The sequence below is a fragment of the Chroicocephalus ridibundus genome, chromosome 11, assembly GCF_963924245.1.
Source record: "Chroicocephalus ridibundus chromosome 11, bChrRid1.1, whole genome shotgun sequence".
NCBI classification, from domain to species: domain Eukaryota; kingdom Metazoa; phylum Chordata; class Aves; order Charadriiformes; family Laridae; genus Chroicocephalus; species Chroicocephalus ridibundus.
Genome location: NC_086294.1, coordinates 6348649 through 6376357, shown reverse-complemented (window position 1 = coordinate 6376357; position 27709 = coordinate 6348649). Strand labels below are relative to the sequence as shown.

The following is a 27709-nucleotide window of genomic DNA, read 5'->3' as shown; positions in this document are numbered from 1 at the left end:
CTCTCCCCTGAGGTGAGGTGCCCAGCAGGTAGAGCCCGGCAGCAGAGGGGTCTGTGCCACGAACGCGTGAGATGCAGTTTTGCAGTCAGGAGCTGCTTGTGCAGACATCAGAGGGAACTTGGGAGGCTCGGTAATGGACTAGGCCAAGCCAGAAGGGCTCTCCTCTTTCTTCCTGAAGCTGTATTAGTAATAGCCGTTCCTGAATGACAGGGAGTGGAGCTATTACTGCCAAGCTCGCCAAGGGGCCCTGTGGATATGCAGGCCCCTGCGGCAGCAGGGCACAGCACCCGCCTCAGCAAGGGCCCTCTCCGGCTCCAGGAGTCTTCCTTTGTTTGCAGATCCAAGGCCTGCATTGCCATGTGAGTGATAACTAGATAAAATATACATCTTGGCTTTGGCCTCCTTTGAAAGGTTTAGATGCCGGGGCCTGTTCGTGCCTTTGGAATCAATCTTTGACATATGTCACAGTCGTTAAAGTAGGTATTAATACAAAATAATAAATTTGTGTAGTGTTCAACTTTTCTGTAGCTGTCTATCAGAAAGTTCTGAAGTGGATTTCTTTAAAGACTCCCTGTCTCCTGAGGAAAAGGGGATAAGGCAGTGTGTCCCTGGACAGGATCTATGACTCATTATGTCAATCAAACTCCACTTCAGAGGGGAATAAAGAGATTTGTATCTCAAAGCTGTGCATAACGACTTCTCGGCTTTTCATTTCATATTTATGAGCGGTTTACTTTGAAGTGTTTATCAGGCAATACGCAGAAACATGAGAGAGCATTGCCTGAAACCATGTTCAAGTGTCTAATCTGTTAAATGCTTGCTGAGCAGGCTAGTTCATCAGTGCATGCAATGCAAAAAAGAGAGAAAAAAATAAACTTTCTGGGTTTTTGAGGTTTTTGAAGCAGAATCTTTATATTAACAATATAAAAAGGATTAATAATGCCGAGCATTTTGAAATAAATGTAATATATGAAACTTACAAAAGTTGGCTATGTTCTGTGTTAAGTAGATAAATAGTTCTTTGCTTGAAAGGAAGCTTGACAGTACTTAATACCAAACTATACAGTGCCACATCTGCTCTTAAGACAGAAGTATACAGTGACCACAAGATCCTCAATGTTAATTTTGAAGGCTTGAGGCATTCATAAAAGCAGACTTCCGTAGGGTTCTTTTCCCCTCTCCAAAAAGAGCAATTTGCTGATAACGGAAGCGTTAAAAGCTGATAAAAGAATAGCAGTGGCATTAGCCTGCAATGGAAACAAATTTTCGGCAGTATTACCCATTTGCTGTGTGCTGTGCCTGCAGTGGAGCTCTGAAGAGGCAAGTATTGTTAAATAGGTCAAAGATAAAAAGCCAAAATTTCAGGTAAAGTAGAAACAAAGTGACAGTGTTTTTCTCGTTGTAATATAGCTCCAGTGGGTTAGCTAGAAGTGATCGTATGCCCGATGATCGTTGTTTCAGTTCCCTGTTCACAAGCCCTCTGGAGTTAGGCTTTACTAATTATGGCTAGATGTGAGTGCTCAAAACAGTCCGATGAGATGGGGGACACAGAGATTGCAGTGCTCACAAGAGCACTCCAGCTCCAGCCCGCAAAACCCCGTCGGAAAATTCTGGTATGTATGTGGTCAATGCACAATATTTCCTTGGGTAAGTGGTTCCTGAGGATGTTCAGTACATGGTGTCCATGCATGTTATCCTGTATTTAATTTTAAAAGCAACTTCACTTTAGAGCTCATTTTGAAACACATTCTTAGGTATTGGTAATTTTTAAAAGAATGAACAGGAATACATTTTGTTCAGTGCTTGATTTTTACCAGGCTATCTTTCATACCATTTTATCATTTTGCACAGATTATTTCTGTTTTGAAAAAAATGTCCCTTTCCCCTCTAAAGAGAACATGGTTGACTCTGAATGACTTAATTTGTGGGTCTCTCATTTTGGACTTCTTAAAATCATCCGTAAAATGACTTAGAGGGCCGTAGTTGATCAGTACTGTACACTTCTGATTATCTAGCTATAGATTTTTCTTTTGACTTTCCAGATCAGAAATGCTGAGAAACTTTGGGGCTGTTCACTATTTTAGGTTGAGGGTTCTTTCTTCTGGCTTTCTCATTGAAGGGTAAAATGACTTTCTCCTTGATTACATAGCCATGCATGTTGTTTGCCAAATTCCCAGTTTAAAAAAAAAAAAAGTGTACCAAAAAAAAAAGCTATAAAACATATGCTGTGTTCAGTTTCCATGACAAAAGAAAGTTGTAAGAGAACTGAAGCTGAGAGTAGTTTTCCAGCATGTATGCCTGTTCCCTGTTCTGAAGTCATTAAAAAGATGACAAAGAAGAAAACAGAGCAACAAATGCCTTTGAGAACCACAAATCTGAAATTTAAATATGTGTGCTGGCAATTTTTAATATGCTTAGCTGAATCAGAGGGTCATCAGTCTGAAAGGGATGGATAAATACGTGAAGTGTCCAGAGCCTGTCATGGTAGCTTACGCCACCTGACACTACTGGCCAGCTCAGCTCGTGCTCTATCACACCGGTAATTAAGAAAACAATCTTTTCAGATAAGACAGTGACTGAAAGGCCACAGGCAAGAGATGTACAACAGTACCACGGTATTTCTGTCAGTATTCACGTAGTGGAAAAAGAGACTGGGAGCAGAATGGGCAAACTCTCTTCCAAGCTATCCTGTAAGCAGGAGGGGAGATGTTTTTCCATCCCTAGTCTTCAGTGCTGTCCTTACCTACTCCATACTCCCTTTCAAAATAAACCAAATTGTAGGCTGAAAACTGCCTGTGACTCCCATGTAGCCAAAAAAGAAATACATGAACTAGCCTAACATGCTTCTTTGCAAATGGTTGGTAGATTAAGAAGTGTGAAATAGTGTGAAGATTAATGAATAATCCAGTCTAATCTCCCAGTTGTTAAATCCAAGGAATTCTATAATTGGAGTCTGAAAAGTAAAAATAAAAAATAAACAATAATAATAATAATAAAAAAACTTAATGGCATCATATGACACCTAGGTATACTTGACCTTTATCAGCGATGTGAATTTATCATTTCACCTGAACTGCAAGGCACTTATGAAGCAAGGAAAGGCACTTACGAAGTGAGAAGATGCGTGTGTTAAAAATAGTCAGATAACACAGCCTGCACAGACAACTCTCTCTCAAAAGAACTGAATTTTGGTCTGGCTCTCTATACTATTTACCGTGTTATCTCCTAATAATAACACCTCACTAAGATTTTGATTTGAGACTTAAGACTTTTAGTGCAGGACTAAGCAACAGAGAAGGTCTAGGCAGTAAAATGCTTTTTATTGCAACTGATTCTTGCGTAGAATAGTTGACTTAATGGGGGGAAATCAGTTTTTTAAAATCGATTCTTAAAAATCAGGCTCAATGGTTTCCCACACATAAAAGAAGATTTGACAAAATCGTAGTTTTAGTGGAGGTATCTTGATATTGCCTCTTCAGAGGATCACACACTGTTACCTGTTAAACTCGGTGCTGAAGTGATGGCTGGAGCTTAACTTACTGCTTGTCACATTTGCATCTCCATTCTGTTATTAACCAAATTAAAGTCAGTGCCAGCAGTCCTTCAAATCTTAGTCAAAAATGGAAGGGAAAGGACAACAGAAGGGCAACAACTGGCCCTATGGTTAAGATGGAGTTTTATAAAAAAAAGACACAGTTTCAAAGAGCAGGAAGTTAGAATAAACATAATCTATAAGCTATTTATTGGCACAAACCACAAATCTTCAGTTCTGTTCATTGAAGAAGAAGGGAAAAGTAAACTAAATCAGAATTAGAGCACTGGAACTGAAATTCTAAACCACTGGAACAGGCAGAAATTTAAGTAAAACAGAGAAACAGATTGCATTAACCAAGCAGAGCTGTGCTGCTGATGAAGGGAGAGAATGTCGGAACAGCACGCGCCTCCCAGCGCCACGGCCCAAGTGTGATGGGCTAAAATTAAGATGTTGCACTTGGGTATGTAGACTAGCAAAAAGAAAATCAGAATAGCAGCGTGTTTTGTGTGTGTGGAGAATGCCACTGTAGGGAAGGAAAAGAGGTGCATGGAAGGAGGTCATATTTCTTACTTCCATAGTTCTGCAGAAGCCTGGTAAGACCAGTGAGTTCCAGCAATGGAACGGATGGATGCACTGCACTGCTGCCTGTAGCAGTGCAGCTGTTGTACGTGCCAGAAAGGCCAGGATGCACTCAGTTTCTGTGTTTGCGATTGTATATGCAGTTTAGAAATTATAGTCATTGGTAGACAAAAGAAATCCCATATTAAGGGTGTATGTTTCAGCTGTAGCAAAGTTCAGGACCAATAGTAATCTGAATTGGTGCCAGCTGTTCTATTTATAATACCACAAGTGACTGGCTGTGAAAATAACTAATTATTTTACTAGGATTAAAAATGAAAAGCTGAAAGCAGTTTATAATTCAATCAAACAAATAAAGACGTTTCCTGATCTCTTCATAAAATGAACACAAGTGATGAATAAAAGAAAGTGTGGTTGTGTCTGTTACTTAGTAGGTGTACTGTCCCACCGAGTTTAATCTGTTTTCCTTGATACCTGATTAGAATATATATATCTTTTTCTTCAAAATTATGGTGCTCAGATTATTTTAATTTCATTATTCTTTAAGTCGTAAAGTTTATATGGATTTGTGTAATACGCTTTTTCAATTCATATGGTACTGCACTTGAATTGTTTGGATTTTTTTGGGAAGCTCTTCTTTCCATTTTAGATTAATTCCTTATCAGTCCTCAAAGTCATTGACATTGGTCCACCGACTGTCCTCCTCGCAGGATTAGAAATGCAGAGTTAAATGCATCTCTGGCATTTCTAAAACCTGTTATAAGCAATATCATTCAGAATGTGAACACACAAGTTCTGAGTCAAATAATGGTCTAAACTTCTTTTATTCTACTGTACAGAATACAATTTACATTACCATTATTTCTGGGTGACATGATGTTTACAGCGAAGAAGCACCTTGTAACTAAACAGCTGACAGCTGCTAGTGCTAAGAAATCTTTATATGTGCCTGGGGACCTTCATAAAATATGGAGTATCCATGTTCCTAACTTGTGAAGCAAGGTATAAAAGAAAACAATTAAGGTTTCGTCTGTGATGACAGCTGATTCAGGTTTTTTGAGAGTTCCCAATTAAACAGTTATGAAGGTATGAAAGCTTATTACCTGTGACTTCTACTGTTTCTTGAGAGCACAGCTTATTTATCAAGTCATGAACAGTGGTTTACTTTTTACGGCTTTTAAAATCTTGATTTAACAGTATACAAATAAGAAAAGGCTTTTCATGAATTCAGCAAATTATCAGCAGCTAATGTATGCCCTGCTAGTTTCCTGTAGATTTCCATAGAAATCTTCCTTAATACTTGAACTCAGATTTGTGTATCAATGAAGATTAGTAGCTGTACAGTGATTTTATGTAAAAATACTCGTATCTGTATATTTATGGTCAACTGAGGTGGGTTTTTTTTTCTGGAAAGCAAGGAGAACTCATTCTCCTTTTCTGACATAACTCAAATGCTTTTACAACAGAAGACCAGCAACTTTGTGAGCTAGAGTAGAATGCAAACGCAAAGTACCTTTTTCTAGATTTTTGGATTATGTGGGTACCATGGTCTTATTATTGTAATTCTTTGTGCCAGGTGAACCTAACTGTACGTTTCAAACACGTATAGTCTATACCGATACTAAATGCTAGCTCTTCTCTGTTGGGATAGCACTTCATTCTCTCCTTACGCTATCTTTAAAACTGACTCTGCTTTCAAGTTTCGTTTTCTATGGAGCTGTAGTTGTTATTCCTTCATAGGAAAATACTATGTTAGTGTGATAGGAGATGATATCAGGTGTTGAGCAGGTTGTTTAATATGGAAAAACAATTTGAAAATAGTTCTTTCTGTGTTCTTGTATGGTAGCTATCACTTTAGGTACACAAATATATTATATTCTTAATCTTTTTGGTGCTTCTGTGGTGAATTTTATTTAAAAAGTCATGATCCCTAAAATGGAAACAGGTATATAAAAAAATTATTCCATAGTTTGAGTCATTTTGGACTGAGGATAGAAAATACGCACTCTTAACTTCTTTTCATAAGAGTCCATCCAAAAAACCCCAACTGAACCCCCCTCCAAAAGCCACTGTTACTTTGATGGTGTTTTGACTGGAGCTGGCCAGTTTACGGCAAGAACATCATTACTTGCCATGAAGCTTCATGTTCTGTTCTTTCTTTGCTGCTTGTAAAAGCAAAAGTAATAGGAACTAAGTTTTAGTGATTGATAACCACGTTCTGGTTGGATTGTATCACAGTACACGGCTGTGAATTGGAACAGGTTTTATCCCCCCAAAAATGCACTATTTGTCACTGCAGAGGTACGTTAGATTATTTGGACAGTTGTGTTAGCACAGTGTTCTTTTCTCCATGTTACAGATGAAAAAAACAGAATTTGTGCTATTTTTCCCTTAGTCACAGTTTTTGTGGGTTGCTTTCCGTCTTTTCTTTTTAATACGTGGAAGTTAGATTCTGCTAGTCCTCAGCACTGCACAACTGCCCAGTTGTTAACTTTGTACTTTTGGGAATGTATTTTGGCATGAGTAATGTGGCACAACTAATTTCACAATGCTAAAATGTCTACTGTTGCATCTGCAGAAGCACTTCCAGTCTTGTTCGCACAGGAAAAAAATGCATTGTTGTAGTTTTAAATGTAAAACATTTCTCATGTTTTCTTGTCACTTTAACAAAAAGTGCAGAAAATGGGATTGGAGTTGTTTTATATCACTGGTCATACGTGTGGTCTTGCTAGACAATAAGTATCCCTAAAAAGAGCAGATTTTTTTCCCTTATGCGGGAGGTTGCCCAGGGAGCCATCATTGACATGGGACATACTTATGCAAATACAGGTATGCATTGTGCACATTTAGCACACAAAACCCTGTGGATTTTTAATTTGATTTTGATCACAAAACAGTCATTGCCTTCTAAATGATAGATGTTATATTTCATTAGAGATAAGTAGATATACAGAGAGGCCTAAAGGCGCTTTGAGAAAGGAAGATCTTATTTGCATGTTGGTGTGTCGTTTATACTTGAGTTTATATACGTTTCTTACAATAACACCGTAAAACTTTGAGAGATCAAACTATTTAGGTTGAAATTTGCCATGAATTCTGCCTACTTCGGGTTGGTTTGTTTGGAGACAGGACGGAGGAAGTATCTGACTGGTTCTGAGAATGATGCTAGAGCAAATACATTCTTTTGCCTGCAGTGAAAATATCACATGAGCACTGTGTCAATTAAACTAAAGTATCTCCATCCTTTGAATCAGAGATTCCAAGTTTGGAAACTCTTTCCCTGCCACTTTTCCCCTGGAGTAACCGGGGTTTGCCTGCAGTTCGGCTGGAAGCTTGTACGGATGCCGAGGGGCTGCTCCTGGCCAGCAGGCTCGGGTCTCAGCAGGGCTTTCCCAGCGCTGTTCTTCCCGCGCTGCTGCCAAGCACTGGCACGGGGGATAACGGGGGAGGCTCAGCCCTGAATTTGCTTCCTCCTGGCACTTAGTCAGCGAGGAGGAGGAGAAGGAGAATGCAGGAGGGCAAAGCAGCAGAGGAAAGCAGAGCGATTGCTTACAGAATTGCATAGTTCTTTTCCTGTCTCCTTCAGGTTTTGGAATGGACACATCTGTAGAAATAGCACATCCCTTTGTAATAAATGAAACTGCTCTCCTTTTACCATTCCTCAGTGCTTGGAAATGTTGTAATACTTACAATAAATGAAAGACTGCCTGAGAAAGTAAAATGTTAGCCTGAATTACATTTTAACCTGGGCCGTTTTGGGTAGATAATAAATAATAATCATGCTTGCCACCTAGCTCTGTCCTCTTGTCCTCCCAAATCTGATTTTGTCCTTAATTGAGATTGGCATTTGAGGAGAAAACAATAAATGCATACTTTGCCCTGAAGCGACATATCATTATAAAGAAGTTCATCACCATAAGGTGATGCCAGAAATATAATTTTTAGACGGTACTTGTTCTGCCAAAATCAGTGTGTGCTCTGGAAAGAGGCTGTTCTATTCTCCCTTTCCTTAGTTTAAAGCTATAAAATGGGGATGATAAAAGCTCACCTCACAAGGAGGTGAAGATAAATAAAGTAGTGTTTGAGATGTTCTCAGAGACTACATTCAGCACAACCATAGGGAATGTGTATGAAGTAATTAAAAATACTGTATTCTCTATTTTGGTACATAAAGACTGGAAAAGGAAGGTTAAAAAAAAAAAAAGAGCAGGTCCAGTCACTTCACAGAAGGAGGAAATTTTACTGAAAAAATAGAATATGATCACATAACTGAAGATTATATAATATTGTGAGCTAGAGTGAAATCTTATTAGATGCCTGGTTTTATAAACGTTATAATTTTTTTTAAGTGGATATGAATCTACTGTATTAACACTGTCAACAGACTTATTGTCAAAAAGAGAAACATCTGTGTGCTGGCATTAGCCTTCGGGATCTCCGAGTCAGAAGGAAGCAAAGCAGAAAGAGGATTATGAGAAAGACAATTAAAGGATTTTACTGTCATTGATGAGAGGAGCTAGAAAATATATTTCAAATTCCAGCCACGTGTTGTATTGCGTGTGTGTATTTCTGTTTGTTGCTTCTAGTCAGTTTGCTGCAGAAGCGACCGAGGCTGCCAGTGTTTCGCTTTTAAGAAAGCCGTTGTGTTTCTGTTAAATTTCAAAAATTGTTGTCTGCATACTACTGTGTTAGTATTTGTAATAAAATTTCACAGAGTACATGTATGTTCTAAATTTTAGTAGGTATTACCGGAGGGGGCGTGTGTATGTATGTATGCACGCACACACAGGCTGGGTCGCAGCACGTTGCAGATGGGTATCAAGACCTCTCTGGTATTGTCGTACTTCTCAGTAACATCTATAAAGCATTTCCTCATGCCTTTGTTACAAATGTGTTCTATGAAAGGAGGATTTATCATCGTTAAGTGGTTAAAGTTCACATTCACTTAGTTGTAAAATGTTTAGCTTTCCTGACTAGCAATACCTGGAACTTAATAATCTTAAATGCAAATGTCATCTGTGAATCTTCTCAGTAGGCAGCAACAGAAACATGTAGGAAGCCCTGCTATTGTTAATCCCCAACTATAGATTTTAAAAACCTAGAACAAGGTGTAAGCTTGTTCATTATTATTATTTTCTAATTTCTGAGAAATCCATTCTCTGGTACATTTAGTGTTTGGTCAGTGGAGAGTTTGTTCCACAGGAGGTTACACTGCCCCTTCCTTACGCTAGTAAAGGGCTATTACTAGGGAAAAATGGATAGAGAGTTAGGAAACAGGAGTGTTAGGAGAGTTGAGGTAACAGTTCAGTTTATGTAATAACGTTTGTGAATATTAGAAAGGGGAGGAAAAGCTGGCCGATAAACCTGCTGCAGGTTGATGAGTCTCATGGCTAGAGGGGCTAGTGTGTGTATCTCCTCTTTCTTACCTGGCCTCCCAAACCACGGCGGGTTTCCTCGACTTGGAGGGATCACAGTGAAAGAAGAGCTTATCTTTTCCTTGCGCTTTTCTCTTTGAATTTGTGCTTTCTTCAGAAATGGAATATTGCAGTCATTGTAATATCAATGATGTTAAGAGAGAGAATTTTCCAGGCGTGCTTCATGCTGATATTAAATTTGCCACAGTGACTATTCATTGTGATTACGTGATTAAAATTCCTGTATGTTGCACAGAAAAGATACTCCTGGTTGAAGTATACTTAAACCACCAGAAAGATGCAGTATAAGATGCAATATATTTTATGATGGTCTATCAAGAGGGGAGGGGAACTTTTATAGAAGAAAGGGCTTACGTTAATATAATTTTTTTCCAAAATCTTAAATAAAATAGTAGAAAAGCTTTGAAAATACAGGAAGACAGTAGTGTATCCCTCAGCTCAGGTCTGGAGTCTCAGTTTGGAGTATAGTTTGGTAGTGTAGAATTAGAAACAAAAGTAAGTAAAACATTTTGTAGAACGGGGTCTTTAACCGTGAGAAAAGAATAGTATTGAAACAGGTGAAACACAAAGAAGGATTAAAAAGGGGACAGTTGTTTATCAGATAAGGAAGATGAGTAAAAAGGGTAAATGTTAAAAAGGTGTACAGTAAGTAGATTAAAAAAATCAGATTTCCATCATCTGTTCTCCTGTCATTATAATGAATGCATAAAGAATTGAGGAAAACTAAGTGTGCATCAGAGTTTGTTAAAAAGAACGACCTCTTCATATACCACAGATTGGAGCTAAATTGTAGTACTCGTGCCAGCAAAAATCATTATAGCTATGAACATAACAAGCATTTGAGAAAGGATGGAACGTCTTAAATAAATGTATTCTTGTTATCCCTATTTCTTGTAATTGATTATAGTAGCAAAGAATCTAAGTGATGTTATCCTTTTGATTTTAGACTCAGCCCAGTTTTGAACTGCTGATCTAGTGTTGAAGGCAAATTTATCATAGCCGTGCATTAACTGGTTTCAGATGTCTTCCTCTGAGGCATCTTGTAGTGATCACAGCTGGATTAGATTAATCTTCAGAAGGGCAATTCGTGCAATTTGTAACTACCCGAATGAGACCTCTGCCTAGAGGTTAGGTGAAAATAACCCTTGCTTATATGGTAATGCTTTCTAGTCTTAGCTGAGATAACGAGAAGAATTTTACGTAGTTGAATTAAACACAGTTTTAGTAAGTATTTATGTACTAAATAACTTTAGTAGTAAATTTCTGTAAAAGAAAATGCACTCAAAAGATAATAGAAGTAATGCACTAATTAAAAGGAAAACATCTTTTCTGCACCATTGAGAGACTTTTCACAGCATGTAGATTATGGGCAATGATGATCAAGTACATAACATTATATTACACTTCTAAACTAGTATACTGCTGATCTATTTTTGTATGAGAGATTGCATGCACCTTAAGGCAGCAGCTGGTATTAACTGCTTTTCTTTAATGAGAACGATCTGGTGATTTCTGCAGGTGGAGATGGAGGGACTGGGGATGGAGGCTAGCAGGCTCTGTTGCGTATGAAAAAGCAGAAAACCTTGTGACTTCTTTTTCTGTCATGTGTTCCTTGAGAGAAACAGGTTTCTTCGTTTTCTACCAATAAGGATCTGATGTTATTAATCTCTTTTCACTTAGTGTCACCAGCGATGTAAGAGATGCTACAAGAATCTGAAAGAAAACACCCTTAAGTTTTGAACGTGCAAGGATAGATTCTGCCCGCACATTTCAGTCCTACTTTGCAAGTGAAGGTTCAGTAAAATGCAGTTACTTGCAACTGCATGCGAGCCCTAGGGATAGAGTATGCTCTGTAATACTGTACGAAGCCATCCGTCTGCCTTGACTGCTAGTGCTACTAGTGCATTGTAACTCATGGACCAGGTTTCTCTCTGTGAATGCACAGCAATATAATTTGAATTCCCAGGGGACGGCAGGCAATAGGTACTGCTGCCCTCCTTCCTTCACTTTGCTTCTAGGAGGTCTTGATTTGCTTGATCTCCTAATCATTTAAAGAGCTATAAGGAAGATACTTCTTGAAGGAGACACTAAATCTTAACCCCAGGCCAGACTGTGTCTGTATTTCCTTGCTCCAGCTCATAGGTGCTGTAATTTCTACTGGCAGTGGGGGCGAGGAAGGCTGCATTGATCTTGGTGACCTTTCTGTCATCGGGATCCCATGTGGAGTATTCTGCCAATATGAGTGGCTGTGAAATGAGTTAGGTATTTTCTCATTATTGTGAGACTATACTTTATTTGCAAGTAATAGTAGGGGTCTTTCTGCTATGAATTATTGGATAAATGATTTCTTTGCATCCAGAACTGTGTTTATCCTCTGTGTGAATTTACAAGGGTGGTCTACTAATGCCATTAATGCCTTAATGAGCAATAATGGCTGAGCAAATAAGAGAATATTATACTAGTGAAAGCAGTTAATATGTTATTCAAGAGATGTGGACAGTTTCATTTTAGGGAAACGAGGCACATAGGAGAATATGATCCAGATCAAGAAAAGGTCTAGAAAACATAACTACAGTGTTTCTGTCTCCTCTTCCTCAGATTTTACAGTAAATTAAGGGCTATGAAGATAGCAGGAAGTGTAATATATAGAGAGAGATACATTTTATATAGATACATTTTTATATATTAAAATAGAAAATATATATCTGAAAAATGCTTTTATGTATGCGTATATAAGATCTATGTGTGTGTGTATATATATATATATGTGAAAAACATTTCCAAAATATGTTCCTATGTGGAGATCCATGGTTATCCAAGGACAAGTGATTCTGCTATTACATTCTATCTTACAGAACACTCTCAAATAATATTTTGCAGAAGCAAACACTGAAAATTAATAAATAAAAGTAATTTAGAGTCTACCAGACAAAAACATTGTTTTGCTAGAGATGGAAATGTCTAGAATATTTCATGTCTGTCATTAGGATGCTTGAGACTTTCTGTAATAAGACTGTAAGGAGATTTCTGAGAAGCAGCACAGAAGATCCTTTCCCAGAGGCTCAGAGGCTGATTCCATTTGTGTTCTTGAGCTGATCTGATCCACTTCTCAACTTTTTTAAATTTGGTCAGTTTTCAGATCTTTTTCTCCACGTTTCTGGAAGATGCCAAGTTCCCAAATAATAAAACTCAAAATGGATGAATGAATTCTGTGAATACAATATTTTCCTTCCCTTTTCAGTGCCTTTGCCATTTTCCTCAGACAAATAAAGTAAGAATGAATTTCTCTGAAGATTGCATTTTGCATCAGATGTTATAGGCAGATTTTGACGTCGAAACAGGATGCTAATCAGAGTGAAATCATCTGGGCTTATAATGGCTGTTAAAACCCACAGAATGTCATTAAAATGTTCTATTCTGTATGTAAACCAACTTATTTAAGCTAGTATATTCATAATTGGTGTGTCTTTGTAGAAATTTATGCCATCAGCAAACAAGGAAACAAAAAACTTCACTTTCATGATGAGTTTGGTACTTTTAGCATGTATCTAATGTCAGCATGCAGTCTGTGTAGGTCAGAAAGTGTGGGGCTAGTAGGCTTCAGTTCACTCCCTTTTTTATATGTATTTTATATTTTGGGTTGATTTTGACATGTTTGGTTTTTTTTTAAATGAGTCTAAGGTTAGTTCGATAATATGGCTAAAACAAAACTAATCAATCAAGCTGTTTTTTTGAAATGTCTTCTACTGAAATTACACGTGACTAAAATTTACATTTTCTTTAAAAGTTAACGTTGTTTCATCTGTCATGATAGAGCTCTTATTTAAAAAAAAAGGCAAAAAATCTCTTGACTGAAGTGCACTTGAGAAGCTCATTTTTAGGTCTCTTCAGTTCATTGCTTTTGACTAAACCACAAAATTTCTGATTACTGGAATAAATATTCGAAGGCAGGTTAAAATACGCTGCTAACTAGGAGGGTTCGGGTTTATTTGGTGTTGATGAGCAAGCTGACTTTTTTAATGTCAGCCTTTTTATATTCCTTTTAAACATTGCCACTAAACGCTTCATTTCTTTAGAAGCATCCAGTCGGTGATGCTTCTGTACCTGATGCTGTTGGCCACTCTCTTGCTGCTGGCCTGTGTCCTGGTTGTCCGGGGGGTGAGAGAGCGCAGTCTCCTCCCTCTCGCCGCGCTCCGTGTTGCTGTCTAGCTCTTGCTGGGTGAAGACCCACAGTAGTCTTCCAGTAGAAGTCAATCACCTTCCTTTAATTGGTGATATCTAGGAATGAATGTTAAGTATGGCCCAGTTTTACTTTGTGTAGATATGTGCATACATCCCATATCCAAAAAAATACTTTAACGGCTAGGTGTGAGACTGGAGCGGGCTGATGGATGAACCAGACCGATTTAATCTGTGAAAAGGAGTTGTAATGCTTTAAAAAAAAAAAAAAATCCAGTTAACATCTTATGAATAGAAGACACTTAAGTGTGGTTTTTTTATTTAGTGTATGAACTTCCACTGTAGAGCTTCATCCTGATAAATATGTAGAGGAAGAGGAAAAAATATAAACTGCTTTTGGACAAAATAAAACTACCATTTTAGAAACACAGACCACAGATTTAGTTCCCCTGTGCATGAAGAAAATAATTAAATGATTGGCAGTTATACTGCCAATGACTTCAGTCTGTCTTTGTTCTTCATTTTTAGCGCAATGTAAGGAAGCTAAAATCACTTTGCTTTTCAAAACCTTTGAAAACTTTAGAGACCAGTGAATATTTCCCTATATTTTTTTTACCATCCTGTTCATTACTGTAGAATACAAATACATAAGCAGAAATCAGCCAGTAAGTCTATACTTTCTGAGAACCCTGGGGGACTCCGTCTGCTTTAAAAATGTATGAGACTTTGTCCACTGAATCGTTATGTTTTGACATTGTTCCTGAAAGTTTTGCCTCTAAACGCAGTGACCTCCTGATTTGGTGTGCGCACTTTCTTCTTGAATATGGTGAAAAAAGGTAGAAAACAATTGCAATGATTATGAGGTCTGTCTTGATTTCTATAGCAGATATTAAACTACCAATCTCACCGAATGTAAAAGTGCAAAACTGGTGACAAGGTTTCATGTTGCATCGCTGATAGGTTTGCCTTCTTTCAAGTCATCCTGATGTGTAAACTCTGTTTTCCCAAATAAGTGTTTATTTTCTATGAAATAGGAAATCATATGAAAATTAGAATTAAAAATCCTATCTGTATGGAAGACTCATGTATGAGAAAATTCACTTCATAAGGAAAAATTCATCTTTTTGAGTAATCAAATCCTCAGTTTCAAAGATCATGTTCTGGTCCTACAAATAAAAGGTTAGATACATAATAAAGCAGGTCATGTCTTTAGGATTTATCATGAGCTTTACATTAGTCACATACCCAAGTGATTTATTGTTTGGGGCCAAAATAGTAACCTAAAATTTAGATACCTTTCCTACCTTTGTTTTGTGTATTTCATCCATTTTAACTATATTCAATACCTTTTAGTTTAGTCTTACTAGATCTGTGCACCAGAGATCTCTGTATGTAATTCGTTACGAAGGCTTGGCATACAGCATAATTAAGAGAAATTAAGAAGGTCTGCTATTTTCAAACTTAAAATAAATCCCCTGGCTTTTAAATTATTTATCTTTTTCTTTTTTTTTTTTGATTGCCCTCTAGGAACAAACTTTACCCTTGCAGAACTAGGAATCTGTGAGCCCTCTCCCCATCGAAGCGGCTACTGCTCAGACATAGGAATACTCCATCAAGGCTATTCCTTGAGCACCGGCTCCGATGCTGACTCCGACACGGAGGGAGGAATGTCTCCGGAGCATGCCATCCGCCTGTGGGGAAGAGGGATCAAATCCAGGCGAAGTTCCGGTCTGTCAAGTCGAGAAAACTCAGCGCTCACACTTACTGACTCCGACAATGAGAACAAGTCAGATGAGGAAAACGGTAGGCCACTTTCTTCAATATATTCATAATGCACATATATGAGAATGTGATCATACTTAAAAATATATAAGTATTCTTTTAAAGATGAATTTTTCACTTTTATTTCTCAGTTTGACTAAAGCTGCTCTTCAGCGTTGGGGGTTTTTTTTTATCATCAGTGTCAGGAAACTCTATTACATGTATATCATATAATATATATTATGTTTTATCTTACAATTTACTTTCCACACAATACAATCATCTTTCACGGAAGTTTGTGCTTAGATTACATTAAATTAAATTTAATGACGAGAAGCAGAAAGAAATTTCTTAAGAGAAATAGTTTCTCGTATGCGATTTTTATACACAGCTTGAAGTAATATTAATGATCTACAGTATGCTGGTAGCTGTAACAATGGTGCTAATTTGTGACAATCAGACTCAGTTTTCTGGGGTTTTTCATGTTTTTGAGGTTATAAAAAAAAAAAACAAAACCAAACACAAAAAAAAACCCAAAACAAATATTAATTTTCTGTTTGCTTATTGGTAAGTATTGGGGGGCTCTTAGAAAGCAAACCTATGCATCAGACTGAGGCAGAGCACTTCTCTTTGGTGTAGTTTGTTAAAGTCATAGGAATGAGACTTTAGCGCAACCACCATTTGTGATAAAACACCTAGACACTGGTTGATTCGCAGAGTAAACTGCGTTAACGCAGCTCTCCTTTCAAATGCATATAACCCACGTTTGTGTTCTTCGTATGTATCAGCTAAACATTTTTACCTGGGGACTTTTTTGTGCTCACATATTTTTAAATTAAACTGCAGAGGAAAAATAGTGAAAATGGATCTGCAGGAGTTTGTCCTCCATCCTATAGGGTGATGAAGGTGCAAACTCAACTTAGTTAAAATACCAACTAAGGGTTTGATACGTGCTGTTCTGAGACGGTGATGAGGAATCTCCCTAACATTATACCCTCAGAGTAACTATTCAGGCAGCTGATACCAGCTAATGAAACCCGCTCTCTGCTACTCATATTACTTGTGATAAAATGAAATCTGTTGCATTTTTATTGGGTTTAGATGTTTATTTTAGGCTCCTCTGTATACCTACTGACAGTTGTCTCGGTTTCAGCAGAGCCGGTATGCCAGGCACTAGAAACACGAGCAACTGCTTGTCAAAGCAAACAAGGCAAAACTGAATTACAGTTTTTATATTGATAGAAAAAAGTTTAGAAAAGTGCAATTGATTTTGCTTGTAACAGCAGTCTTTTTTTGTTGATTTAAATTGAATCTTCAAGCAATCTCTCCTCTCCGTAGGCATAGCAGGATACATTTCTTCATCAAAACCAAAGAGGAAGTGTATATTTACTTATAATGGTGCATACAAGGAAGACTGTATTTTAAAAAGAATCGGTGACTGATCAATTGGTTTTACCTTTTTATTTTTAATAATGTCATTGACAGGAAATACGACAACTTCCATTGACTTTACTGTAGTTTTGATAGTGGCACTGTGCATAATTTCAAATAAAAAGCATCACTAATTAAATTATGGCATTACGGAACGATTGGGATTCATTTCTGTAGCACGAATTCACTTGTCTGAAGGTGACGGTCTCCATTTCAGTAGAAGCCACTGTGCCACACCTTTTGTCTGAGAACATTTAATTTCAGGGCCTACTTTCATACATACTGTTGCAGACACTGATGAAAGGAAGAGTCTGTTTGTGTGCTTTTTGTTTTCCTCCTAAGAAGTGAATTATTAAGTAATTGGAAATACAGTGCAGTGAATCCATTGTGGATAGGTAATTTTTCTAACAATGATGTTAATAAGAGAAAGAAGGATGTGATCAAACAGCACTCAAGAAACAAACCAGTATGTGGAATGCATTTTTCCTTGGAAAGGGTTTTGTGATAAGGGTTTCTGTATGTTTGGTTGTTTAAAAAAAAATAATACAATAATGAAGCAACTATTATATACACAGAGGTGTTAACTTCAGTAAACTTTTTAGTTTTACTCTCTCACAAATCCTGGTTAGCTCAAAAATCAATGCTGCTTCACATCAGTGATTTTATGAAGTTTTGGGATGCATTATCATATAGATTGACAGTTGCCCCACTGGTTCAGCACCACGGTGTGGACACTTACCAAACCAGCATTAATTTCTCACGCTTGTGCCCAGCAGTGGTTTCCTACATAATAAACACTGTGTCCTTCAGAAGCAGATCAATAACCTGCTAGGTATTCGTCTTGAAGAGGAGGTAACAAGAATCTATACTTCAAGAGAAATTTGCTCTCTGATACAGGGTTTCAGATTTGCAGGATACTGGCATAAAACAAGACATTTCTTGGGGTGAGATTTTATCCATTTATGCCTAGCAATATTAGAAGGAACTCATGATGCATAGACTACTGAATTTATTTAAAGTACTGTTGCAACTTTTTCCCCTGATACAGTTTAACCATTGTGTTCAGCTCCAAAAGGTGATTTAATTCTTTTTTAATTTTGAGATGCTTTTACAATTTGTATTATTGCACTTAAAAAAAAAAAAAAGCAACAAACCATAGCTCTCACTTTTCTTATAATATTAGATCTATTTTGTCACTTTTAGTACATCTCTAAGTAGCCCAGAGGAGGCTTAATTTCTAAAAATTGCTCTAACAGTATGATTTTGTTCCCATTCAAATCCATTCACAAAGCTTATGACCATTTTCTGTGTTTTTAGATGTAGTGTGATTTAATTTTATCATAAATTAGCATTCTGTGAGCCTTGAAATATTAGCAGGTTTAAAATGCTTGTAGATAAATTGAAATAATGGAAACTTATTTCAATTCAATGTTTTACTTGGAATACTAAAATTCTTCCTAACAAAACAGCTTATTAACAAAAGCAACACTTTTACTTTCACAAGTCTGATTAGGCTCTAAATTCTTATCACATCTTGCAGCTTTTACTACTGTCTCGATCTGGCCATCTCTTCTTTAGGCACAGCAATGTGAGTATATAACAGCAAATCTGCCACCAAATTGTTACTCAACATGATATATTGAGTTGTGAGATTTAAGTAAATGAATCTTTCTGTGATACATGCAGATGTAAAAAGTCAGTTAGAAACACGGCTCATCTCTGATGTCATGTGCCAGCTTTGTAGAAAAAATTGTTTGTGGGGACCCACAGGTACAGAGCGTAGGTTCCTGTGGACAGGAACTCAGAGAGTTCCTGAATGATTATTTCTCTTTCCGTTTATTAAATCCTGTTGGTGTTTATTCCAAAACATCACAAAAAGTAGCGTTTGTCATCAGTTGTCATGTGTTCTTTCCTAAGCCTTCAGTATTCCTATTTCCAGAGTAAAGTTTTGGTGCTGATTGTGTTCGGGTAGTTACCTTGAAGCAAGTACTCATCCAGGGCTATTTTTTTTTCTTTTTTTAAAGTAGAACAGTTGTTCTTATTTTTTTTGAGTTGAAAATTATGTTCTTCTCGAAAATACAAAACCTGTTGTAAAGTAACTTTTAATTTAAGAATTCATGAAAACAGAGTGGTCATAATTAAGGAGACTTGATGTGCAGAATGCTTTTGCAACAGATCTGCAATCTTCTCTTTTCCTTCCTTCACTCTTATTGAACGAGCAGTTCCGGCTGTTAGGGAGGCGAATTAAACTCAACCGACATTAGACAAATTCGAGTGAAAAGCTGAGCAAAACAGTAATACGTAAAAGAAAACATAATCCTAGGTAGAAGAGAACAAAACAGAAAAATAGCATGTAAACTCAGAGCAGATCTCAGCAATTTCAGAGTGCTGAAATCAACTGATAGACCCAAAGAGAATCCGCAAGGAGGGCTTTCTGTTTGGTAGGAGTTTAGATCGCGTTAGTTCTCCTGTTGTGAAAGAGAAAACATCTGGAATGGTGCTGGTGACTTTTTTTATTTGGTAGAAGGTTGTTACCATGGCACTTTTTGTATTAGTACCATTATTGTATGTAATGGATAATATCACTGGTAGAAGGGGCATAACATAAAATGTTTATCGTGAGGGTTCTACTCTGATGTTATAATATCAAACGAGATGTTTCTGTTTTGCGTTTGTGTGTCAGAAAAGAAAAAAAGCATGTCTTGGGGGAGGAGGAGAACTTCCAGGACTGAAATGACATTATTAAAATAATGTCAGATGAAAAAAGATGATCAAGGAATGCTTTTATCTTACTAGTGGTGATTTTGAATTGAGCAGCAAGACAAGAATGAATGGGAAGAAATAAAGCAATCTGAAACTTCAGCAAAACAAGGGAAATAGTTCAAGGTCGCGCTGTGGTTATCTGTGTGTATGCTTTAAAGGAATCTGAATAAACCACTGTGATTTTGGTAGCCCTTTGTAGATAATGCCTATGAAAAGCAAATAATTTTGTATGCATGGGTCCATTTCTATGGTGATAGCCCAGCTGTACCTGGTGAGGTGTGGAAAAGTGGTGCATTACTGGAATGAACCTGGAGAGTCCTGACATTGAATCCAGTAGTGCCGTGCACTTTCCCTTTCCTCACGTCAGCTCCCTTTCTTCTGGGAGAAGATCTTCCCGCCTCCACTGGAGCCAGCCTGTCTCCAGTGTCAGGTGTGAGGATTCAGGTCACATGGAAAAGTGTTGTAGGATGCTTCGCAGATATTTTCAGGTTCAATATCCATCAATATTTGCTATGCTAGACATATTGGTAACAATGAATTCTGTTATTTTTTCTGCATTACTTTGGTGGTTTTTATTGTAGTAATTAGAAAGTTTGAATACCAGACAGTACTATGTGCGTATATCACTTACTACAAAAAAAACAGAGTACCATGAATAATGTAAAATGAAGTCAGGAAAATTGTAAGATAAAATATGAGATTATATATTTGTATGTGGTGCTTCTGATAGAATCTTATGAAAAAATAGGGAAATTATATTTTACTTCTTTTTTCGTGCTATAAAGTTTTCAGTGGTGATTTCATAGAGTAATTTCTCAAATGCATGTGTAAAGTAAATCTTAAAAAAACAAGCAAAACCCACCCCATAATTCAAACTGACCTCGTATTGTATTATTGCTTCAATTTTATGAGGAGCATAATCCGGGCTTTTCCTGGGATGTTGTTAAAAAACAGATTTAGATTTACAACGAAAAAGATATTACTGCATCACAGGAGTTTACCAAGAGGCACCAGACAGATGACAGCCAAAGAGTTTATTTTCTTATTTTTACTGTTTTAATTTTGATGTGTTGTTCTCAATATTTTATTACTTTAATTTTTACTCAGCTTTCTATTTCACACTTAGTAATTTGCAGAAAAGATTATGGTGAAATTGTGATTCTACTCTTGAGAAGATTTTGGGTTTGTTGTATGCATGCTACTGTCTCGGAGTGGTAAGACCAGTTTGAAAGTAGACGGTTTTAACCTTCCTGGTGACAGAATTCTGTTTGGGTTAAAAAAGTGGGAGATTAAGCTTGCTTCCTAAATATTTCCACTAAGCAATATCCAATTTCGCCTATGGGAAATACTTTGTTTGTTAAAATGGGGTGTTTAAACAGCGGCGATGCAGTTGGAGCAGATCTGCGTAGTCTTTAATTGGGGGGGGGGGGAAGGTAACATTCCCTTATCATTTTGAGGTAATATATCTATGTTTTGTGTACAGGAAGAAGCAGGGAAGCTGTAGACTTCCTGTATATTGCGTACTAGAGTGCTAATTTCAGCTTTTAGTGCTGTTTGGGAACATTGTGCCCATTTCCCTCCCAGATCAGCCCAGGTAGCTTGGAAACAGCAGCAGGGACAGATATGAAAGAGAAGAGGGGAAGAGCTGCCACAGTCGTACGATCTGTTCATAGCTGAGAAAGTGTCCAGATGGTCCTAAGGAAATGATGAGATTTAAATGAAATGTCATATACTCAGAAAATGGAATCGCATACGTCATACATCAACTAGACTTCTTAAGAGGGCGTGCTTGGGAGGTTAGCTCGTGCATGGGCATACTTCATCTCTTCTTTAGGAAGGCTTGTAAAGTACTTTGTAAATGACAAATTTAGAAAGTCATTAAGCACAGTATCAAAGCTCGGTTGCTTAAGTGGATCCAATTTTGATGTGCTCTCAAAACCTGAGGGCACTTCTGATAGGAAGTGGTTTCCTAATGAGGGAATTGACTAGCAGGAACGACTTTTAAAGACTTAACTACACATCAACTATAATTTTGTCCAGGTAAATGGCTTATGCATTCAGTGCAGGGGGAGGCTAGATGATGAGGTTAAGGACAAAATATGGATATGTGGTACCAGTAAATTTTATAGCCTTGTGGAAGACAATATGAAATGACAGTATATAAAATCTTAAACTTTTGTTACAATTTTAATGTAACGCAATAAAACTGTAGTGTAGGTCCAGCAGGATGATGTGACAGAAGCAGCGCTAAACATATCAGGTGTATTTAGAGCTAAATAGATACTATCTGGAACAGAGTGTTTGGTGATATTCTAAGAGAGCCAGGATGCAGATGTGGCAATAGTGACAGCTCTGCTTTGGTGGCCTAAAAGGATAAAAAAATGCCATCTTGACATTCAGTTGCTTGTAAGCAGCATTCAGCTATTCAGCAGCCATTAGATTTCCCATTCAGTACAGTGTTGGCTGGAGAGATGTGTACCAGGATCTCAGATTTTATTTTCCCAGAGATATATGTATTTCTAGCCCTCCTGATTATAGGAGAAATGGATGGAGTGTTAATAAATAAATAAATAAAAAGGAAAATTTCTTGCGCGTGGTGTGGTGAAGTCTTATACCATGGATGTCTGTAATCTTCTTGCCCATTCATTTGAGTCAGGGCTTCAGTGTCTGTAAAATTGTCATTTCTCTGAGGTGTCGGTGATCTCGGTACCTCTGCCACAGTCTGTGCCGCGCCCTGGCTGCTGGGCCTTGATCATTGGGCTTTTTCTCCGTATACCATCCAAGGACCTGGCTGAAGCTGTGTCCTGTTTTACATTCTCTCTTCAGAGTGACTTTTTTAGATTATATGAATGGCCCCTAAATAATTGCATGAACAAAGGCAATGAGGAATTGAGACCTGGGAAATGAAATCCGATATTTAGCCATGAAACTGAGGAAAACAGAAATATAGGCTGGTGAATTAAGGCTACCTGGAAAATACCTCAGCAGCTGGGTTTCATAACTGCTGAGGCTAGCTGTCATCTTCCTTTTTCCTGAATTCATAAGGAAAGACCTTTTGCGTGCAGCTGTATCTCCATCAGTGTGTGAAGGTCACAACATGGAGAGCTTTTAAAAAAATCTCTCAAAATAACTGTGAGATTTTTCAATTAATACTTTAATTATGAGCCTTCCCATCTACTGGACAGAAAGATGAAGCTATGTTCAACAAGAACTCCATTAGAGCACACCATTCATTTCATCAGTTATTAGTTTTAGCAGAGCCAACTTAGATGATATAGGTCACCTATGTAGGCAAGCGGCAGCACCTTTGTTCAAAGTATAACTGAGTTAGAATAATGCCTTTTATACCGTTCTGTAACAGAGATGTGTATCTGATGAAGTTAATCCAGCTTGGTAATAAACACATTGTGAGTGTCTGATGAGCGATAAAACCTTCGCAGGTTTGCCTGTACATGGTGTTTAACAAAATTTATCATGGTGAAACAAAAAAATAACGTATTTCACGTTTCCCTTGTAAACTGAAGCACATATCACAGGAAACCATACACTGAATTTATTTTCTGTCTTCCCTTTCAAAAGACTGTGAAATATTTCCAAAAGCCTCCTCTAAATTTGTCAAGCCACATACTGGCACCTTTGCTCATGTAGCATATTCCACTATTAATAATCTTCCTAATTAGAAAGACTTACGTATTTCACTGATTAGGACATAACTAGGTCAAGGTACATACTGTTTTTTCTAGTCAACCCTTCATTTATGGAGCTTGGCCTGTGTCTGACCAACAAATTCTGATGATACAATGAATGCCTGTTTCCCATACGTGTATAACTACTCATGTATATGGCTGTTCAAGTGTTATTACTATTTCTAAATATTTCATTTGATATACTTTGTGTTTATACCCTACACACAGTTTTTTTCAGGTAATCTGGCAACTTGTCAAAGACAATGTGTTTGAATTGATTGTCAATGTGATGTTGAAACGTGACATTCTATTCAGGTAGAATAGAATTCATCTTCTATTCAAAAATGGATACGGAACTATAGCTTTTTTAATGTCAAAGTTTTAATATGTGTATATTAGAATAAACAGAACTTGTTGAAAACTAATCCCATAATTACTGAATTTCAAGAGAGATTACTATTACTTTACTCTGTTATTAAAAAACTTCTTTTTTTTTACTTAGTTCTTAAGTAGTTAATGATAAAGATGTGCCATAAGTTCCGTTCCTTACATCAGAGGAGAGGAAGTCAAATTCACGAGCCCGAGTTTTGTTTTTACCTGTAAAGGTTTTTTTGTGACTCAGCTTTTTGCAGAAGCTCTGGGCAGAATTGGACTTCTGTCAGGTACTGTAGGAGCGATCTGGAATTCAACTGTTTACTCTTAACTTCAGTTCATTTCACATGGATTAAAGACAACTTTCTGCTTAATTTAAGCTTTTATACATTCTGTGACCATCTCCTTCCCTGACATCGATAGGGGAAATGCTTTTATATATTCCTTCAGTCTTTCTGTAGCGTTTGAAATTGCTGACTCTCTGACATTCTTGCCTTAAGAAGCTATGGGGTTGATTGGCAGTGCTTCAGAAAGGCTGAAGTTCTGCCTCTCGAATCAAGTGAAAGATTTCTTACCAGCAGCTCTTCGTCCACTTTCAAAACACTCGCCTGCTAAGTCTTTGGCTCACAGACCTCTCATCAGTGTTCTTCAACATCTCAAAAGCTGTTGGTAGCACTACAGAAACTGTGCTGAAATCTTAACCATATGTGAACATGAAATACTATCTATGATAGAAATAGAGGACCACTTTTTCAATTGGTAGTTTTTCTATCTGATGGTTAAAGAACATCAGATGAGACTAGAACCCGTGAAAAGAAGATACGATGATACTGGAGAGACGGGAATATTTTGAAGAACTTGTCTTTTCAGTAAAGTTGCCTGCTATTGAAGGTTAGTTGTCATTGTTCTTAAAAATAACCACCTACATTTTGCAACTTGCTGTAGGAATGCTTTCCATGTAGTAGGTTTACATGAAGCAGTAACTCTAAATGTTTTTCCAGGCTGAATAATTTATCTCATTATAATGTGTTACTGTTTGTCACCAGAGGGTGCCATTGCTGTGATCTTCCACATTCTTGTGCTAAAAACCACTGAATTTTGGAAGAGGTGCTGCTTCTAAACGGTACCTCTTTCTTTAGCTTTTAAAGCAATGTCAAGAAAAAGTGGCCTTGTGGAGAATAATTTGCACAACTGGCAGCAGAGCTGTGTGTAGTTTCGATTATTCAGGTGCTGTTGCTTTCAGGAGATCAATAAGTAGTTGGAACAACCAAGTCCTAAAAAGGGGCTATTTCCTCATTGTCCACTTGGGCTTGTTACACATTAACTAACACCACTTACTCTATAGTTGTGTACAAACTTGCCATCACACATTTCTTACTGAGAAAATCAACTCAAGTTTCTAGATACTTAGTATGGTGCAGCAGAACAATGCTAGTGTTGGAAGAAGAGGCAGTTTTATTTGTGAATGAAGTTGCAGAAGAGGTATAGTTACTATAAAATAAGTTGTTGATGTGCTCTGTGCCGGCTTCTCAAGGCATCCAGTTCAAGGTCCCTTTCCTAATATAAAAAATGTGTAAGAGCCTTAGGCTTGTATGTACTGTCTGTCCTATCTGTCCACCCAAGTCTGGGGTTGCACAGTGACTATCCATCTGTGGTCAGGTGAGGGGGTCCGAGAGAGAGATTTACGCAGCTGGACTCTAAGAAACTTAGTTGATTCATGGAATATATCACAGATGCAGTTCAACCACAGAGTGTGTAGGACTGTATTTAAATCCAATATGAACTCATACCTTCCGTCCTTTGGTATTTTCTCGGTGCTCCCAAATACACAGTGTAACTATCCAGGTAAATGAAATGAAAAGATGAGCTTATCGAGCTCCTTTTCTTATAGGCTAAGATGGAAGATGAAGTTTGGTAGGTTTTTTACTTTCTAATTAGTAAGAATCATGCCTGTATTATTGAGGGCCTTCAAATAACATCTCTCTGGGACAGATTTTACAGCTGAGCAACAGTTCAGTGGAAAGGATAGCTTTTGTGATTTCTGAAGTTGTTATAAATATCTCAGAAGTTGCCGACTGTTCAAGTTGTTGTAAGGCTTTCCAGTGGCACGTTGCTGATACGGAGAGGAGGACCCTTCAGCTGATGAAATTGTATTTGCCAGGAAGTTCAAGACGCCTATGGAAACTGATACTTCCTTGCCATGTTTGCCCTATTGAAACTGAGATACCATCTTGTAAGAAGGCATAATATCATTCAATTATAACAACATGCCTGTAGGCAAGGCACAATATGTGAGCATCATTTGTTTGCTTAGAGCCGTGACTGTCATTCAGAAATATTGAAAGGTAGCAGTTGGATTTTTTCACACAAATGGTTAAGGGACTTTTCTCAACATCAAATTAGCGTTCAAGAGTGAAAATATAGCTTCTGTTTCCTCAGATGCTGAGCTGTAAGAATGAGTAATCACGATTCCTGGGGGGAAGAAATGTTTCTTTTTAAAAAAACTTGAGTGGTACTAGATAAGAAATGAGTTTATCAGTTTTCCATAGAACACTCCTATTTAGTAAACTTGAAATAAGATGAATTACAATCAAGTTACTCCTCTTTCCAGTTTTCTTTCAAAAGAGGGGAATTATTTTTAAGGATTCATGCTATTTTTGTATCTCACACACAATGCTATAGCTTTAAGCTATATTGCTCAGTGTGAATAACGACAAAACAAGGGAATGGATATAATTGCTTAACAGAGTGGAGTTTCTTTTGTAGCTCTTTTTTTTTTTTTTCTTTTCCTTTTTAAACTTCTTTTTGCTAAGTAAAGCACATCATCACTAACACTTGTGCTAAAAAGTTGTTTTTGAACAGTTTTGTACAATGCATAGAAAGAAGGTGTGAGGTAGGAGGGATCAGGTAAAGGCCAAGACTGTCACCTGCCGTGTGAAAAGATGAGTGGGTGAGAACAAGTAGGAGGACATGAGGTGCAAAGGAAAGAGGAGTCCAAGGAGGCTGCAGAGAACACATCAAATGCTTAGGTTTAGGACAGCCAATGAAACAACACACCTTTGCAAGGAAGTAGTAATCTGCCATCAGAAACGTTTTTACTGACCACGTGCGTATGCTGTTTTTCAAAAGCATTCTATAGCAATACAGAGAGTAAGTTTTGATGGTTTTCGCCTGTATATAAATGCTGGTGCTGACTTTAATAACCTCTTTTACTATAGCAAACCTTCTAAGTCGTTGGCCTTGAAGGGTTAATGTGTCAGTGAATGCCACAAGATTACTAGGAATTGAATACTTGGATTTGCATTATATGTTTGTGAAGCAGATACAAATATTTGGAGTTCTATTTTCTTTCTCATTTTTATGCATTTCATAGTTATTTCTAAAGCTAACAATATATGTAAATAATTCAGTTCGTTCCCTTCCTTTGTGGAGTTCTCTACATTTTCTGTATTAAATAGTGAAATAATAAACCTTATCTACCCAGTCCTGTCAGTATATCCCTGAGTAGCTGCTCAAAGACTCCTTAAGTCCTGATCGTCTAGATTAATTTGCCAGCTCTAATTTTCTGGATAATTACTGCATACTTCAAGACCACTTCTATTGTGATACTTAGCCAGCTTTTATTCTTTGAGATACTTTATTTCTTGACTTACACTTTGTCTTCCCTAAGAGTCTCTGAAGATGGGTATCCACCAGTTGAATCCTAAATTTTGGGTTTGGCTCACGCTCCAAGCCTGTCCTCCGTCTGTCTCAGTCAGGACCCACTGTCCTCTGCCCTGGGGACTCTCTGTTTGTGGACTTAATGCCCTTACCCAGAAGTAAGGCCAGTCGATACATGATGGAGCACTCTGTCAGCTCTCCTAGGTGACAGAATGCCATCTAATCTTTTCAAGCGAACATTTTTATTAATTTAAAAGCAGAATTTCTCCTATGTTTTCAGATTTTTGGGTGGTTTGAATTAATTCATT

At 37.4% G+C, this 27709-nt stretch overlaps 1 protein-coding gene across 14 annotated transcripts in view; it reads left to right on the top strand.

Moving 5' to 3' along the window:
* The window catches only part of TENM2 (teneurin transmembrane protein 2), a 668147-nt gene that overhangs the window by 176276 nt on the left and 464162 nt on the right, over positions 1 to 27709 (top strand). For all 14 annotated transcript variants that reach the window (XM_063349520.1, XM_063349519.1, XM_063349517.1 and 11 more), the window contains exon 4: positions 15256 to 15531. In XM_063349520.1, the coding sequence (XP_063205590.1) occupies positions 15256 to 15531 (276 nt within the window). The remainder of the gene's footprint in view (positions 1 to 15255; positions 15532 to 27709) is intronic.